The sequence below is a fragment of the Equus caballus genome, chromosome 18, assembly GCF_041296265.1.
Source record: "Equus caballus isolate H_3958 breed thoroughbred chromosome 18, TB-T2T, whole genome shotgun sequence".
Classification (NCBI taxonomy): domain Eukaryota; kingdom Metazoa; phylum Chordata; class Mammalia; order Perissodactyla; family Equidae; genus Equus; species Equus caballus.
Genome location: NC_091701.1, coordinates 56,481,105 through 56,498,880, shown reverse-complemented (window position 1 = coordinate 56,498,880; position 17,776 = coordinate 56,481,105). Strand labels below are relative to the sequence as shown.

The window sequence follows — 17,776 nt, the reverse complement described above, 5'->3', positions numbered from 1 at the left end:
CCCAAAGAACTGAATTTCCTAAACTGAGAATAAGAAGGCTACAGAATAAGCAAATTGTGGAGGGAAAACGAAAATTCAATTTTTAAAATGTTGAGTTTGAAATGCCTATTAGATATGAAGTGGAGGCATCAACTAGGCAACTGGATATACAAGTCTAGCGTTCAGGAAAGATGTCTGAGATGGTATAAATTTGGGAGTTCTGGCATATAGAAGGAATATTTAAAGTCAGCTGTGCTTGAATGAAGTAGGTAGCACTCAATAAAAATTAGTGGAATGAATAAAAATTCTAGGTACTTTACATTATTATTTCATCCTAACAAAAACCTTACAAAGTAGCAATTACTCTCTCTATTGTATAGACAAGGAAACTGAGGCTTAGGGGAACGAATCCCTAAGGGGAAAAACATGTTACATGTCCTCAGACTATCGGCTAATAAAATAAAGCAGCTATAGATTTAATAAATCTAGAAACAAATTCCCAAAGTCCATAATTGACATGTTAGTGACCTCCCTTAAATTTTACACATATTAAAAATCAATGTAATCTACAAGTTAAAGATATTAAAGTCTGTGCTACCCAACTACTATATTGGTGTCATTTTAAAATTTCTAGAAGGAAAAAACAGGACACTTTTAGCTGTTACCTCAGCTGAAGAAACTGAAGGATACAGAAGTTTAATGAGGAAGAACCTGAACTGGGATCCAAACAGCTGTAGAAACTATTTTATAGTCTACTAGATGCAAAAAAGAAAGCTTTATATTGGCACTTAGGGGAATGAACTGGTAGGTAAAATATCAGAAGTTCCTAGTCTAGGAAAATGTCATTTAAATTTCAAGGAAATATGTTCCTTGAATTTTAATTCTAACCTTTCAAAAAAAAAAAAAACTTGGAAAGGTTAAAATACTACATCAAATGCTATAATAAAGGATATAAAACTAGAGACATGAAAGGCCATTCTTTGCTATAAAAAAAATTGCTGTGTTGATAATACCTCATTCAGGCATAATGGAAGACAAATACAAAACTTTTTACAGGTTTTTTCATTAAATACTATTATTCTGCCCAATGAAGTCATTATAAACTATAATAATTAACAAACCTAATTATCTTGACTTATGTAAAACCTTGACTTACTGGATCTTTAACACTGCCTCAACAAATATGTTCAATTTTATTCCGGTTCTCTCTTAGTGCATAAAATCAAAAATAAAGATAATAGTTCAACAATTTTTTCAAAGACTTCCATCCAGAATTGGTCACTGGCATACCAACTTCATTTAACTCTTTACTAAGAAATAAGGAAAAAGACAATAAGAGAAGATCAATGAGTGTGTCTCATCCTTCTCTTTGTTCTGTTAAAAGGCAGGGGAGAGGAGTCTCTGTAAACCAAGTTGAACAAAGTGGTCAGTACATCACTAACAAATTGAAATTTCGAAATTTTCTTCACAAAAGCTGAGTTACAGTCATCTTGACCATGTTTGAGGAGGTTGAAGGAATCAACACATTTTTAATATTTTTTTTTTTTTTAAAGATTTTATTTTTTCCTTTTTCTCCCCAAAGCCCCCCGGTACATAGTTGTATATTCTTTGTTGTGGGTCCTTCTAGTTGTGGCATGTGGGACGCTGCCTCAGCGTGGTTTGATGAGCAGTGTCATGTCCGCGCCCAGGATTCGAACCAACGAAACACTGGGCCGCCTGCAGTGGAGCGCACGAACTTAACCGCTCGGCCACGGGGCCAGCCCCAGGAATCAACACATTTTAATAATTACCTGCTTAGAATCCATGAAAGGAAGCTGAAGTTTCCTAAGACTTCATTAGATTCCAAAAAAAAGTGATATAAGGACTCCAAGGACTAACTCATGAGATGAGCAGGTTTCAATGAAATTACGCATTGAAAAGTTCAATGAATAGCAAATATCAACATCTACCCAGATGGTCCAACTTATGATCAACTTCTGAGAATTCTATGTCCAATTTGTCCCATTTTGCTCCATTCTTACTACTTTATTTCAGATCACTAGCTCTTGCCTGAATTATTGCAGCAGCCTCTTAACACATCCTTACGTGCCCCATCCCCCTCCACACACTAGCTAGCCAGAACTAAGTACAAAGGTAAAGTGCAAACTTTTAAAAGGGGCTTTATAAAGCCCTTTACGATCTGACCTCTTCGTATTTCCTGGCTTCATCCTTTACCACTGCTATACATATATACCCATCCAATATACAAACACCAAGAATGTGTGTCCTCTCATATATACACACTAGACCTCAGCCATACTCAGCTATCTGCAGGCCCCCAAAAGCAACAGCTGCCCTTAAAGCCTCATGCTGCTTCCTCTGACTGGACTCTTCTCCCCACCCCCTACCTCTTTTGCTAATTCTCACTCTTCCTGAGATCTCGTTTTAAATGCCACGCCCTCTGATACCTTCTTTGTTCAAATCCTTCCGCCCAACCCCATTTGATGAGCCTAACACCCTGCAGCTAGCCTTCACCTAGCAATTCTCACCCTGAGTCATAACTGTCTATATACCTAACTTTCTGTGGTAATATAACATAATCTTTCCAAGGGTAGGGGATGCTGTCTTATTCACTACTGTGTCCTCCAGTATCTAATTCAGTGCCTGACCCACAATAGAAATTGAACAAACTCATTCAGTGAATGTACTATGAAAGGTACTTCATTCATAGAGGGGTCTTGAAACATCGCAGTTTTGGAACTCCTAATTAAAGAAATAACATACCTGTCTCTCCAACTCTTGTCCTGTTATGCCAGCTTCTACGTGAACTGTCAGATTATTCTCATCAACCCAGAGGATTCGATTCTGTTGCAAAGGAAGAAAGAAGTCTCATCTCCATGAATTACTGACATTTTCTGAGGAAATATAACTTCCTAACTCAAAACAGCAAGTGACAAGACAGTAATCAAGCAAGTAGGGTTACCTACACTAGAAAGCTCCACTTATCCTTGACTGTACAACATGACAGACATAGTAATATAGGCAGTATATCACGCAGGAGTTGGTTTAAAACATAGACTGCCTTTATTCAGATATTAATTGGAATTAAACTCTACTTCTTACCTTAGTCAAATTATTTAACTGTCTAAGCTTAGTGTTTCCTCATTTGTAAAGTGAGGATAGTAATACCTATTCACAGGGTTGATGTAAGGATTAAATGAGATACTGTACATAAAAAGCTTAGCATATACAGTTCCCGGCATTCTGCAAATAGTATCTACTCTATTAATAGTTAGCAATCACATCTTATTTAAGAATATCAGAAGATGGCCACCATGAGAGTAGAAAAAGACACTGCAAAGACACTTGAATATAGCACAGTTATACATCTATGGGGATACATTCTGCGAAACGCATCTTTAGGCAATGTCTGAATCCCCATTTAAACAAATGAACTGTAAAATAAAGACCATTTTGAGATAACTGGAAAAGTTGAATGTAAACTAAATATTAAGTGATACAAAGAAATACTTTTAATCTTGCCAGGAGTGATAATAATAGAGTGAGAAAATGTCCTTTTTAAAAGATACACAGAAATATTTAGGTGTAAAGTAGCATAATATCATGATTTGCTTCATAATAGTAGAGAAAAAAAGAAAGATAAGCCAATATGACAAAATGTTAATAATTATTTAATCTAGAGAATGAATATACGTTTCTTTCTGCTTTCATGTTTGAAAACTTCAAATTAACTAAATAAATAAATAATAAACTTTTAAAATGTCTTTATAATGGAAGAATATGTAACCAGGAAAAATGTTGACTACACAAAGATTAAGTTCATACCCAAATTAAAACTTTAACATGGCACAATATCCAACTCTTGGACCACAATGAGCCAAAACTTCAAAAAGTAATCCTATCACTAAAATTAGTTAACTCCTCTATTCTTCCACAAGCAAAACTACAACACCATTAGTAAAAATAGGGAGGACAAGTAAGTGTTGGTGATTCAAATTAACTTCAACTGATATTATTGATTTTCTTTTCTAATAATACAAATCAGGTCTTCTTTTGTATCACTATTCTAAGCTATGCTTCTCAAATTATCAATTTTCACATGCCAATTTGGTAGAATCCATCAAGATATGTGCCTAAGAGTACAAGTGAACTTAGCTTTTGGAGGTCTGAAGACAAGAGCAAAATACAATGATGAAACAAATTTAAAACAAAGTGGAGAATATACCTTTTTAATGATAACTGAGCCATAAAGATATTTGTGTGTGTGTGTAAGGAAGCCCTGAGGTAACATCTACTGCCAATCCTCCTCTTTTTGCTGAGGAAGAGTGGCCCTGAGCTAACATCTGTGCCAACCTTCCTCTATTTTGTATGTGGGATGCTGTCACAGCCTAGCTTGATGAACGATGTGTAGGTCCACGCCTGGGATCTGAACCAGCGAACCCCAGGCCACCAAAGTGGAGGGCACAAACTTAACCACTATATCACTGGGCCAGTCCCTAAAAGTAATTTTTTAAATCAAACGTTATCTCCAAATACATCTTAAATTATCATGTACCATTTGTGAAGTATCCAAAGAAATAATTGTTCTTGTCTCATCTGCAGGACACATCAGGGCATACGAAACACTTGTTCCTCCTGCCAAAATAGGAAAAAACGTTATGTTTAAATATTTTATTTCTAGCTACATTTCTAGGGCAAATCCCTAATATAAAGCATACAGACAGGCCTGCTAGAAAAGTAATACCGATTTCTACTTTGCAAAATGTACTTTGCAAATGCTAACACACTAAAAGCAAACTCACCTTTATTTTATGCTGCTTGCCAAAATGAAGAAATATTATGGAGCTGAAAGCAATGGGGTATGGCTTCATCCCCTGGGCACACTCAAGTGAAGCCCCTAGCAATTTGTGGAACTCCAAAAACATGAATTAGAAAAGTTCTAAGCTAATGATTACTGTGGAGAGAGAGCTTAAAAGACAAAAAACCCATCCTATACAACTAGAGACATCATTACCTCCTTTCTACAAAAATTATGACATTCATTTATCACTTAAAATAATATCTTATATTCCCACACAAAAGAATATAAATGTGCTAAAATTGCCCAGATTATATGCTATTAAAAAATTAATTTATATGTTCTTCAGTAAAAAAGTGATTTTAATATAGAATAAATAATACACAGAAGTACTTAAACAATGTAGTACTTCTGTTTTCCATTAACATTTGTTATCAAAGGAAAAATGCTCTCCTGATACCAATACAGAACAATATGGTGTTCTTAGTTCTTAACCAGATCTGTATCACCATTTATCAGAATAAATTCTTAATTGGTATTTCCATGTGTTTTGGACAGAAAACATGTGGAACTCATCTTGATACAAGGTAAGAATTATACAGAATGTTGATCTACAAGGTTCACCTCAATTTTACAAGGTAAGACCATAAATTGCCAGTTATGAACACGCCTGTGATCAGTTAACCACTATTTGCTGTCACAGCCATTTGAAATCAGAAAAATATTTCATTAAAAGCCATACTGTAGTGCCTTTTTTGCATAAATTCAACAAAGTATCAGCTGAAGAAGGAGTGGAACTTCTGATTTGTTGGGGTCCTATTTCCATTCCATCAATGCCAATTCAATCAGCGAAGGCAATTTCCTTTGGCGTGCATAAGTTGTTAAAACAATGTGGTTAATCAAAGATCAAGAGATCAAATTTGTCTTAAAATGCAAACAATATCAACTTTCGGTATTAAAAGATATTATGATTTAATCATCATTGTCCTGATTTATCTTCTACACTGTGTAGCATTCCTTCTCAAAGGTTTATGTTGGGTATATTTTAGGCTTTGAAAAATAATATTCTCTCCAAAACGATACAGCCTAGAAAGTCATTACTAAATCAGGTACATTTTCTTAGTTAGGCATTAAGTCACAGCTTTAACTAGGATCCATAGGGAAAGAAGCCATGTACTAAGGGTAGGTACATCATGTCTCAAATAGTTTAGGTAGATCTACTCAGAACAGAAATAATCAGCATAAACCAATTTTCAGAATAACCATATCATAATTTCAAGAATGTTTTTTTTAGTGGGATGGCACAGATATTTACAATACAAACATTTTAAATAAAAAGAACAAATTTACATTATAGTAAAATTCAAAAGGCACAATACCTACCACCAATTGGTATGATACAAAGGTTATATTTGCACGCTAGATTCACAATCTTAACTACATCATCATGACACGCTGTTGAAAAAAGAGAAAATTAATCAAAAAGACACACATAAAATCTGTGTCATGCTGCAAAATAAGGGTCTATAAAGTTCTTTAGTGTCTAAACTGTCTTCATTTACTCACTCACTAACACGTTAAATAGCTATATTAAAACAAACTTTATTACTTACCTGTTTAACTTGTCATTTTGAAATAATTTCATACTTACAAAAAAGTTGCAAAAATGGTACAAAGAATCTCCTTCACCCAGCCACTGGAAATATTAACATCTTACATAATTATAATTTAATTGTCAAATCAACTGACACTAATACCATACTATTGTTACAATACTTTTAACTAATCTACAGACCTTACTCAAACTTTGCCAATTGTTCCACTAACATTCTGTTTTCTGGACCAGGATCACACACTCCATTTAGTTGTCATGTCTCCTTAGTCTTCTTTAATCTAAGACAGTTCCTCAGTCTATCTTTGACTTTCATGACCTTGACACTTTTGAAGAGCATTGGTCATTACTTCACAGAATGTCCCTCAATTTGGGTTTGTATGTTTCCAAATAATTAAATTCAGGTTATACATTTCAGCAGGAATTCCACAGAAGTGACACTGTGCCTTTCTTAGTGTGTGATATCTGGAGGCTCATGATGCAGACAAGTCTCCTTCTGGTAATGTTAACTTTCATCATTTGCTTATATAGTATCTGCTGGTTTCTCCATGACAGGAATACTATAATTAACAGTATCTTGTCAGGAGATACGTAGACTATGTAAACATCATGTATCTCATCATACTTTCCACTATTAATTTTTGCACCCCTTCATGATCCTTTACTCTGTTTTTTAAACAAATTTTAAAATATTATACAAAATATACTGCATATGAATTCCCTTCTATTGTACACAACTGAAGGGTACTCTCTCTCAGTGTAAAAGTTATATATAAGTAACAAAAATCTGACTGCAGGGCCAGCCCCTGTGGCCTAACGGTTAAGTTTAGCAAGCTCCACTTCAGTGGCCCAGGTTCGTTTCCTGAGCGTGGACCTACACCACTCCTAAGTGGCCATGCTGTGCTGGCTCACATACAAAATAGAGGAAGATTGGCCACAGATAGCTGAGGACAAATCTTCCTTAACAAAAGAGAGGAAGATTGGCAATGGATGTTAGCTCAGGACAAATCTTCATCAGCAAAAAAAATCTGACTGCAGAAGACTTTAAACACATAGCAAGAGATGCTAAGACTCAATTTGACTAGCAATAGGGCATTAAGGAGCGGAACAATATGGCAAACAGAGTATTTTAGAAAAATCAACCTTCTGACAAAACAGGGAATGGCATGAAGGAGAAAGAGATGAGGCAAGGAAACCATGCAAAAATCGAGTATAAAAACAAGACCCTGAAAGGGAAATAAAGATGCAAAGGAAAATATATGAGAACATCCATTTATGAAAGTAAAAATACTGTTCTATAAAAGTTATAATTATCATTCCCCAGGTTTGCTTAAAACTAGGAATATATGTCATTTGTATCATTCCAATTTTTAATGAAAATCTACTTTCAAGCTTTCAGATTAAGCTTATAAAGCTTTACTGTTTGTGGTAAAAATTTTTACTAAATGGAATACTAGCTCATTAGCAATTAATAAAATATGTGAAGACGTTTGCTAAAAACCTTTAACAAGGAGAGGAGGCAGAGCGAAATGGCAGGGTGACCTGACCCAGGACTCTCGCCCCTCCAAAATACAACCAAAGAAACGGAAAAACTGAATTTCAACCAATGACCCCTAATGCCAAGACCGTCAAAGACCTACAGAATAAGAAGACAGAGAATGGAGAGGCTGTAGCTGCCCTCAGAGGAGATAGAACAGGGTAAGAGAAAACTTCGCTCCCTCCCCTAGAGACTGGGATTGATGCCGCAAGTGAGGGAAGGAGCGGTGAGGGGCTGTGTGACCAGCGGATTGTCCAGGACTCCCGCCGCCGGTGCAGTGGAAACCCGGTGATGAGGGAACGCTTCCGTGTGCAGGGACCCCATCACGCCAGGGCCCCAGGAGACCAGAGAACGAGAGCTAATCCAAATCCAGATTTGTAGGCAAGAGAAAGTGCCCTCCCCCACAACCCGTGCTGGGTGCCGCCATCTTGCCTGAAGGTGGAGGGCTCAGAACGTGTGGCTCTCAACCCCCATCTAGTGGCGACAGGCTGTAACCGCAACCAAATACAACCATCATGTGCAAAAACCACTCCTCTACCATCCAGCAATTTATAAAAGCTCCAGACCAGAAGGAAAACAATAAAAACACAGAATTAAGTCCTGAGGACTTGGAAATAGGTAAACTAAGTGAAAATGAGTTCAGAGTAGCTATCATCAAAAAACTCAATGAGGTAGAGAGAAAGAGAAACAAGCCAATGAGTTCTGGAGTTACTTCACAAAAGAGATTGAAAATATAAAGAAGAATCAAACAGAATTACTAGAGATGAAAAATACAATGGACCAGATAAAACAGAATACGGATTCCCTGAATGCCTGTGTAGACACCATAGAGGAGAAAATCAGCATAATCAAAGATAGACTGGCTGGATGGCTCCAGACAGAGGAAGAAAGAGAACTAAGAATTAAAAAGAATGAGGAAAATATCAGAGAGATAGCGGATTCAATGAGGAGAAAGAATTTAAGGATCATAGGAATTCCTGAGAACATGGAAAAGGAAAATGGAGCAGAAAGTGTGCTTAATGAAATTATAAAAGAGAACTTCCCAAATCTAGGGATTGAGGGAGAAATGTGTGCAGAGGAAACTTTCAGATCTCCTATATTTGTCAATGTAAAAAGACCTACTGCGAGGCATATAGTAGTAAAAATGGCAAAAGTGAAAGACAAAGAAAGAATACTCAGGGCAGCAAGACAGAAGAAAATAACCTACAAAAGAACTCCTATCAGACTTTCAGCGGATTTCTCTGCAGAAACCTTACAAGCTAGGAGAGAATGGAGTGACATATTCAAAACTCTAAAAGATACAAATCTTCAGCCAAGAATACTCTATCCAGCAAAAATATCCTTCAGATATGAGGGAGAAATTAAATCTTTTCCAGACAAACCAAAGTTAAGGGAATTTGTAACCAAAAATCCTCCACTACAAGAAATCCTCAAGAAGGCTCTCATACCTGATAAAAGAAAAAAGGGAGAAAGGGGTCACAAACCACAGAGTAGGGAGACAGAGAGATAGAACCAGAATAGGATAGCAAATATTCAACTATAGCATTAGGATAAAGGTAAGGAAACTACCAAAGCAAAGACGATCTTATCACTCTAACTACAAACTCATAACACGAGTTGGAATAAGAAATCAAAATAATAATTTAGGAGGGGAAGAGCAAAGGGACTAAATCAGTCTAGGCCAAGTAAGTAAGAGACCACCAGAGAACAGACTATATTATACATGAGATTCTAAATACAAACTTCAGGGTAGCCACTATACTAAAAAACAGAACAGAGCCACAAAACATAAATAAGGAAAAATCTAAGAAACCCAGCATAAGAAATTGCAGTAGTCAATGGGTAGGCTAAAACACACAGGACAAGAAACAAAGGTAACGCAGGAAAACCAGATAACGAACAACAGATTGACAGCATTAAGTCCACATGCATCAATAATCACCCTCAATGTAAATGGATTGAACTCTCCAATAAAAAGACACAGAGTGGCAAAATGGATTAAAGAACAAGATCCAACAATTTGCTGCCTCCAGGAAACACACCTCAGCCCCAAGGACAAACAAAGGCTCAGAGTGAAGGGGTGGAGGACAATACTTCAAGCTAACAGCAAGCAAAAGAAAGCAGGTGTTGCAATTATTATATCAGACAAAACAGATTTAAAAATAAGGCAGGTAAAGAGAGACACAGAGGGACAATATATAAGATCAAAGGGACACTTCATCAAGAAGAAATAATGCTTATAAATATCTATGCACCCAACATAGGAGCACCAACGTTCATAAACCAACTATTAACAGACCTAAAGGAAGATGTTAAAAACAACAGAATAATAGTAGGGGACCTAAACACCCCACTCACATCAATGGACAAATCATCCAGACAGAAAATCAACAGGGAAATAGTGGAGCTAAACGAAAAACTAAAACAATTGGACTTAATAGACATATATAGATCACTTCATCCTAAAACAGCAGAATACACATTCTTCTCAAGTGCACATGGAACATTCTCAAGGATAGACCATATGTTGGGAAACAAGGCAAGCCTCCACAAATTTAAAAAAATTGAAATAATAACAAGCATCTTCTCCAATCATAATCCTATAAGGCTACAAATTAATTACAAGAAAAAAGCTGAGAAAGGCACAAGGATGTGGAGACTAAACAATACACTACTGAACAAGCAATGGATCATTGAAGAAATTAAAGAAGAAATCAAAAAATACCTGGAAATAAATGAAAATGGTAACATGCCATACCAACTCATATGGGATTCAGCAAAAGCTGTATTAAGAGGAAAGTTCATCGCAATACAGGCACATCTTAACAAACAAGAAAAATCCCAAATAAGCGATCTTAAACTACACCTAACTGAATTAGAGAAAGAAGAACAAATAAAGCCCAAAGTCAGCAGAAGGAGAGAAATAATAAAAATCAGAGCAGAAAGAAATGCTATTGAAACGAAAAAGGCAGTAGAAAGGATCACTGAAACCAAGAGCTGGTTCTTTGAGAAGATAAATAAAATTGACAAACCCCTAGCCAGACTTACAAAGAAAAAAAGGGAGAAAGCTCAAATAAACAAAATCAGAAATGAAAGAGGAGAAATAACAACAGACTCTGCAGAAATACAACGGATTATAAGAGACTACTATGAAAAACTATACGCCAACAAAATGGATAGCCTAGAGGAAATGGATAAATTCTTGGACTCCTACAATCTCCCAAAGCTCACTCAAGAAGAAGTGGACAATTTGAACAGACCAATCACAAGGAAAGAGATTGAAACAGCAATCAAAAACATCCCAAAGAATAAAACTCCAGGACCAGATGGCTTTCCTGGGGAATTCCACCAAACTTTCAGAGAGGATTTAATACCTATCCTTTTCAAGCTATTCCAAAAAATTAGGGAGCATGGAACACTTCCTAACACATTCTATGAGGCCAACATCACGCTGATACCAAAGCCTGACAAGGACACCACGAAAAAAGAGAACTACAGGCCAATGTCACTGATGAACATAGATGCAAAAATTCTAAACAAAATTTTGGCCACCAGAATTCAGCAATTCATCAAAAGGATCATACATCATGATCAGGTGGGATTCATACCAGGGACACAGGGATGGTTCAACATCCGCAAATCAATCAACATGATACACCACATCAACAAACTGAGGAATAAAAACCACATGATCATCTCAATAGATGTAGAGAAAGCATTTGACAAGATCCAACAGCCATTTATGATAAGAACTCTGAACAAAATGGGCAAAGAAGGGAATTACCTCAACATATTAAAGGCCATATATGACAAACCCACAGCCAACATCATACTCAATGGGCAAAAACTGAGTGCCATCCCCCTGAAAACAGGAATGAGACAAGGATGCCTTCTAGCACCACTCTTATTTAACATAGTACTGGAGGTCCTGGCCAGAGCAATCAGGCAAGAAAAAGGAATAAAAGGAATCCAAATAGGGAAGGAAGAAGTGAAACTCTCGCTGTTTGCACACAACATGATCTTATATATAGAAAACCCCAAAGAATCCATTGGAAAACTCTTAGAAGTAATCAACAACTACAGTAAAGTTGCAGGGTACAAAGTCAATTTGCATAAATCAGTAGCATTTCTATATTCTAACAACGAGCTAACAGAAAAAGAACTCAATAACACAATACCATTCACAATCGCAACAAAAAGAATAAAATACCTCGGGGTAAATTTAACTAAGGAAGTGAAGGACCTATATAATGAAAATTACAAGGCCTTTCTGAGAGAATTAGATGATGACATAAGGAGATGGAAAGACATTTCATGTACATGGATTGGAAGAATAAACATAGTTAAAATGTCCGTTCTACCTAAAGCAATCTACAGATTCAACGCTATCCCAATCAGAATCCCAATGACATTCTTTACAGAATTAGAACAAAGAATCCTAAAATTCATATGGGACAACAAAAGACCCCGAACTGCTAAAGCAATCCTGAGAAAAAACAACAAAACGGGAGGCATCACAATCCCTGACTTCAAAACATACTACAAAGCTACAGTAATCAAAACAGCATGGTACTGGTACAAAAACAGGTGCACAGATCAATGGAACAGAATTGAAAGCCCAGAAATAAAACCACGCATCTATGGACAGCTTATCTTCGACAAAGGAGCTGAGGGCATACAATGGAGAAAAGAAAGTCTTTTCAACAAGTGGTGCTGGGAAAACTGAAAAGCCATATGTAAAAGAATGAAAATTGACCATTCTTTCGCACCATTCACCAAAATAAACTCAAAATGGATCAAAGACCTAAAGGTGAGACCTGAAACCATAAGGCTTCTAGAAGAAAACGTAGGCAGTACACTCTTTGACATCAGTATTAAAAGGATCTTTTCGGACACCATGTCTTCTCAGAGAAGGGAAACAATAGAAAGAATAAACAAATGGGACTTCATCAGACTAAAGCGCTTCTTCAAGGCAAATGAAAACAGGATTGAAACAAAAAACAACCCACTAAGTGGGACAAAATATTTGCAAGTCATATATCTGACAAAGGCTTAATATCGATAATATATAAAGAACTCACACAACTCAACAACAAAAAATCAAACAACCCAATCAAAAAATGGGCTGGAGACATGAACAGACATTTCTCCAACGAAGACATACGGATGGCCAATAGGCACATGAAAAGATGCTCATCATCGCTGATCATCAGGGAAATGCAAATCAAAACTACACTAAGATATCACCTTACACCCATTAGAATGACAAAAATATCTAAAACTAATAGTAACAGATGTTGGAGAGGTTGTGGAGAAAAAGGAACCCTCATACACTGTTGGTGGGAATGCAAACTGGTGCAGCCACTATGGAAAACAGTATGGAGATTCCTCAAAAAGCTAAAAATAGAACTACCATACGACCCAGCTATTCCACTACTGGGTATCTATCCAAAGAGCTTGAAGTCAGCAATTCCAAAAGTCCTATGCACCCCAATGTTTACTGAAACATTATTTACAATAGCCAAGACATGGAAGCAACCTAAGTGCCCATCAACAGATGATTGGATAAAGAAGATGTGGTGTATATATATATATAATGGAATACTACTCAGCTGTAAAACAGAACAAAATCATTCCATTTGCAATAACATGGATAGACCTTGAGGGAATTATGTTAAGTGAAATAAGCCAGTTAGAGAAGGATAATCTGTGTATGACTCCACTCATATGAGGAATTTAAAAATATGGACAAAGAGAACAGATTAGTGGCTACCAGGGGAAAGGTAGGGTGGGGGGTGGGCACAAAGGGTGAAAGTGGTGCACCTACAACACGACTGACAAACATTAATGTACAACTGAAATTTCATAAGATTGTAACCTATCATTAAGTGAATTAAAAAAAAAACCTTTAACAAGGCAAAATTATTTCTAGAATTATCACCTAATCAGAAGCTTTCCTTGACCATGTTATCTAACATAACAATCCCTCATCCCACAACCCACCCTATTTTGCTCTTTCTTACTACGACTTAATTTTCTTTATAGCATTTATCATCACTCAATATATTATATATTATTTATTTATTGTTCTGTCTCCTTCCCTAACTAAATTTTACAACACTGAGAATAGAGATTTTTGTTTTGTTTTCTGCTTATCCTCAACAGCTAGAACAGTACCTAGCACCTATGTTCATAGGCCTAAAGTTTTAGTATTTAGACTGCTGAAAATAGTGCATAAATACTAAATTTAATAAGTGAAGTAGTTTTTAAAATATGTTATCGCTAAAGGAGACTTTATTTTTACAAGCATACCTTACCATGGAGAATACATATTGTATGAGTGACTAATTACTTGTTCAAACTAAGTGAAAAATAGAGATATCCACACTGTGTAAAGGTCACAATGGTGACAAATCCTGCTTTAAGGATGACTCCAAATCAGGCAGTTACATATATTACAAGTTCTTACTCTTAGACAAGCCCTAGACACCCTATTAAAGCAACAGGTAGAATTGAGATTCAGATTATGGCCAGACTTAAAGATAGCCACAATGACAAATTTCCTAGGTATGTGTATATATGTGTATTATATATGTAGTATATAGAGAGCGATTCAAACTGCAAGATGAGACATCCACCTCCACTCTATGGAAATATCACATTGTCTCAAATTGCCAGATTGCCTCAAAACTTACCATCATGCAAAGAAAAACCTGAACTTTATCACCAACAGGAAATTTGCATTAGAGTTAAAAAAAAAGGCCTCAGTGAACTGATAACATGTTGGGAAACAAATTATTTCCAAGAAGCCCTTGCATAGAAGATTCAACAGAATAAAATTATAAAGTTGATTTGGGAACCAATACACTATTCATATAGATTCTTGAGGCATGGAACAAGATAGCAAAGGGGATATTTTGGAAAAATTAACCTCTCAAGAGTGTACAGGAGGCTTGGAGGGACAAGAAACTTGAGGCATGAGAACCTTTAAGGCTACTGGAAAATTCCAGTTGCGCACTGATAAGGGCCTGAAATGGAAATTGGGATGGGGAAAAAAAATGGAAAGGCAAAGTTGTCAGGGAACTAACTAAATGGGAAGGATTTTATAGAGCAAAGAAACTTTTCTGCAACAACTAACTAATTCCATGTTTCCTAAATCTAGATTTATTTTTAAATTTGGATTTCTCAAAGTAAGACATACATTCCTACTATGGTAATCTCTTAGTATTTTAATATTCAGATACACCAAGAAAATACCTAGAAGGCACATTTAAAAGTTCTATTCAAGACATATTAAAGAATAGTCTATTAAGTTTCCTATGGGAAATGAAAATTGGTAAATTTCACTCTCATTTTTTCCAGCAAAAAATGGAATGAACCTTCCTCAAATCTTGGTAGAGAAGTAGCCTAAAGCTACTAAAACACAGGCAGGAAAAACAAAAGTATTTCTTCTATTTGAGGATATCTTTTTCTTTTTTTCAGAAACGGCTAAATTTCTACACTGAACTAACAGAGGCAAAAGACTTATTTCATAACTATTCCAATACACAGAAGAATACGCATCACAAGTATCAGGAAAGTAATTTCATGTCAGCAACATATGCTCTTGGATTTTCCTCCTATGTACGTCACCTCCCTCCTACCCCATAATAAAGCATGATTTTTCCCTCAGATACTTCCTGGAAAGCAGAAGGATCACATCTAAGAACTGAAAGTCAATGAATGAGCCAATTTTTTGAAAAATAAAATACTCTATATACCCTTTTATAGAGTCTAAAGAGAAAAAAGGATCAGAAGATCAATGGAACTTTTTAAAAAGGTAATTACGGACAGTGAGGAACGATACATCTGTTCTGCTTTAATTTTCTGCTATAAGAGATGGGTATAAAAACCACATATATAAATATACTGCCTAACCATCAGCAAGATCAAAATAACAACAGAAAGCCCATCCATCCTCTATCTCAAGCCAAATCTCTGAATAAAATTAATTTCTAAAAATTGAGTTATTTATAGCAAAGAAAATATGTATATCAAACAACTTGTTTTGCAATCTGAACATTATGTGTTTTAGCCCACAGCTGATATCAATAAAGTACTATCATTAGTTTTCAGTAATCAACTATGTTAATTAAAAGATTCTATACATCTGAATATATCAGTGATTAATACTAATTTCATTAACCTTTCAAATTAACCAAAATACACTTTTCTACTGACCTCCCAATAAGATATTTACATTTAAAATGAAGACTTAATCAATCATTAAAACCAACAGTTCAGGATGATCAGATCAAGCCAGAATTAGATGACTTTTAGTAAACTCTAAAAATATAGCCACCTATATATTTTACAACTCATATGTTAAAACATACATATTTCCAATACTAAATTTACTTAAGATTTAACAATTCTAAATTAATGATACAAAGAAAAAAGGAACTTACTTGGCCATAAAACTATATCAGGAATACGCTGAAACATTCCTTCCCTGAGCAAAAATATCTCATGAAGACAATGGCCTGTTTTGTGGTTTAAAAAAGAATATGCAAAAACATCTTAAATTATAGGAAATTTAAAAATTAAAAATAAACTATGCTTATATAAAGTTGCTTACCATGAGCTCTAAATACTCGATCATCTGCTTCTTGTGAATATGAAATATTCGTTTCTTTAAGGTCATGAAGAAAATCTTCATTTACAATAGAAGGAGGTGTATCACTAGGATTTAAGGATGCCTGGAAAATAAAATTGGTTTCTTTGACTTATTTCTAGAAAATAAATTTTGAATACCTCTGTTATGGAGAGTGACTATAAAATGTAAATATGTTTTACATCTAAACTAAGACAGAAGCATAAGAAAACACCAAATAATACATATGAAAACCAACACTGTGACAGCAACAAATTACAGATGGTCTGTTTAATCACATTCTGTAACAAAAATTACAGAGGGCTTATATTTCCTCTTTTGCGTCTCTGGTCCACCTTTTCATTATTTCTAAAGATTGCAATCAAGATGAAGGAAGAGGGGCTGGCCCAGCAGCCGAGTGGTTACGTTCACGAGCTCTGCTGCGGCGGCCCAGGGTTTCGCCAGTTCAAATCCTGGGCGCAGACATGGCACTGCTTGTTAGGCCATGTTGAGGCAACATCCCACATGTCACAACTAGAAGGACCTGCAACTAAGATATACAACTATGTACCAGGGGGATTTGGGGAGATAAAGCAGAAAAAAAATTAATTAATTAATTAAAAAAAAAAGAACAAGGAAGACAGCAAAGTCTCAGATCTTCAATTTTAGATTAAGGAGACTGAGGGAAAGCTGGTTGACTTTCACATTATCGACATTTTCACCTGTAGATAAAATTCGTCATTTCCTATACTTCAATTACCATTTTAAAATGCTCACAGGCTGGCCCGTGGCTGAGTGGTTAAGCTCGAACGCTCTGCTTCAGCAGCCTGGGGTTCACTAGTTCAGATCCTGGGCATGGACCTACGCACCGCTCACAAAGCCAAGCTGTGGCAGCATCCCACACAGAGGAGCTAGAATGATCTATGACTAGGATATACAACTATGTATTGCGGGGCTTTGGGAAAGAAAAAAAAGAGGAATATTGGCAACAGATGTTAGCTCAGGGCCAACCTTCCTCACTACCAAATCAACAAACAAATAAATAAAGTGATCAGCAAAAAGTCTCACAAGAAGTAATAAACACATTTTATAGGACTGCTTTAGACCTCACAATATAATTATAAACTTGATACTTAATTTCAACTAACAGGTAATCTGAAAAATAAATCTTCAACTTTAAAGCTATATGACACTGGACATGTCACTCAACTTCTGTGA

General features: G+C 35.8%; 1 protein-coding gene across 3 annotated transcripts in view; it reads right to left on the bottom strand.

Moving 5' to 3' along the window:
• AGPS (alkylglycerone phosphate synthase) overlaps positions 1 to 17,776 on the bottom strand; it is a 139,449-nt gene that overhangs the window by 82,821 nt on the left and 38,852 nt on the right. For all 3 annotated transcript variants that reach the window (XM_023622056.2, XM_070241276.1, XM_070241275.1), the window contains 5 exons: positions 16,544 to 16,664; positions 16,374 to 16,448; positions 6,161 to 6,232; positions 4,535 to 4,614; positions 2,743 to 2,823 (listed from right to left, as the gene is read on the bottom strand). In XM_023622056.2, the coding sequence (XP_023477824.2) occupies positions 2,743 to 2,823; positions 4,535 to 4,614; positions 6,161 to 6,232; positions 16,374 to 16,448; positions 16,544 to 16,664 (429 nt within the window). The remainder of the gene's footprint in view (positions 1 to 2,742; positions 2,824 to 4,534; positions 4,615 to 6,160; positions 6,233 to 16,373; positions 16,449 to 16,543; positions 16,665 to 17,776) is intronic.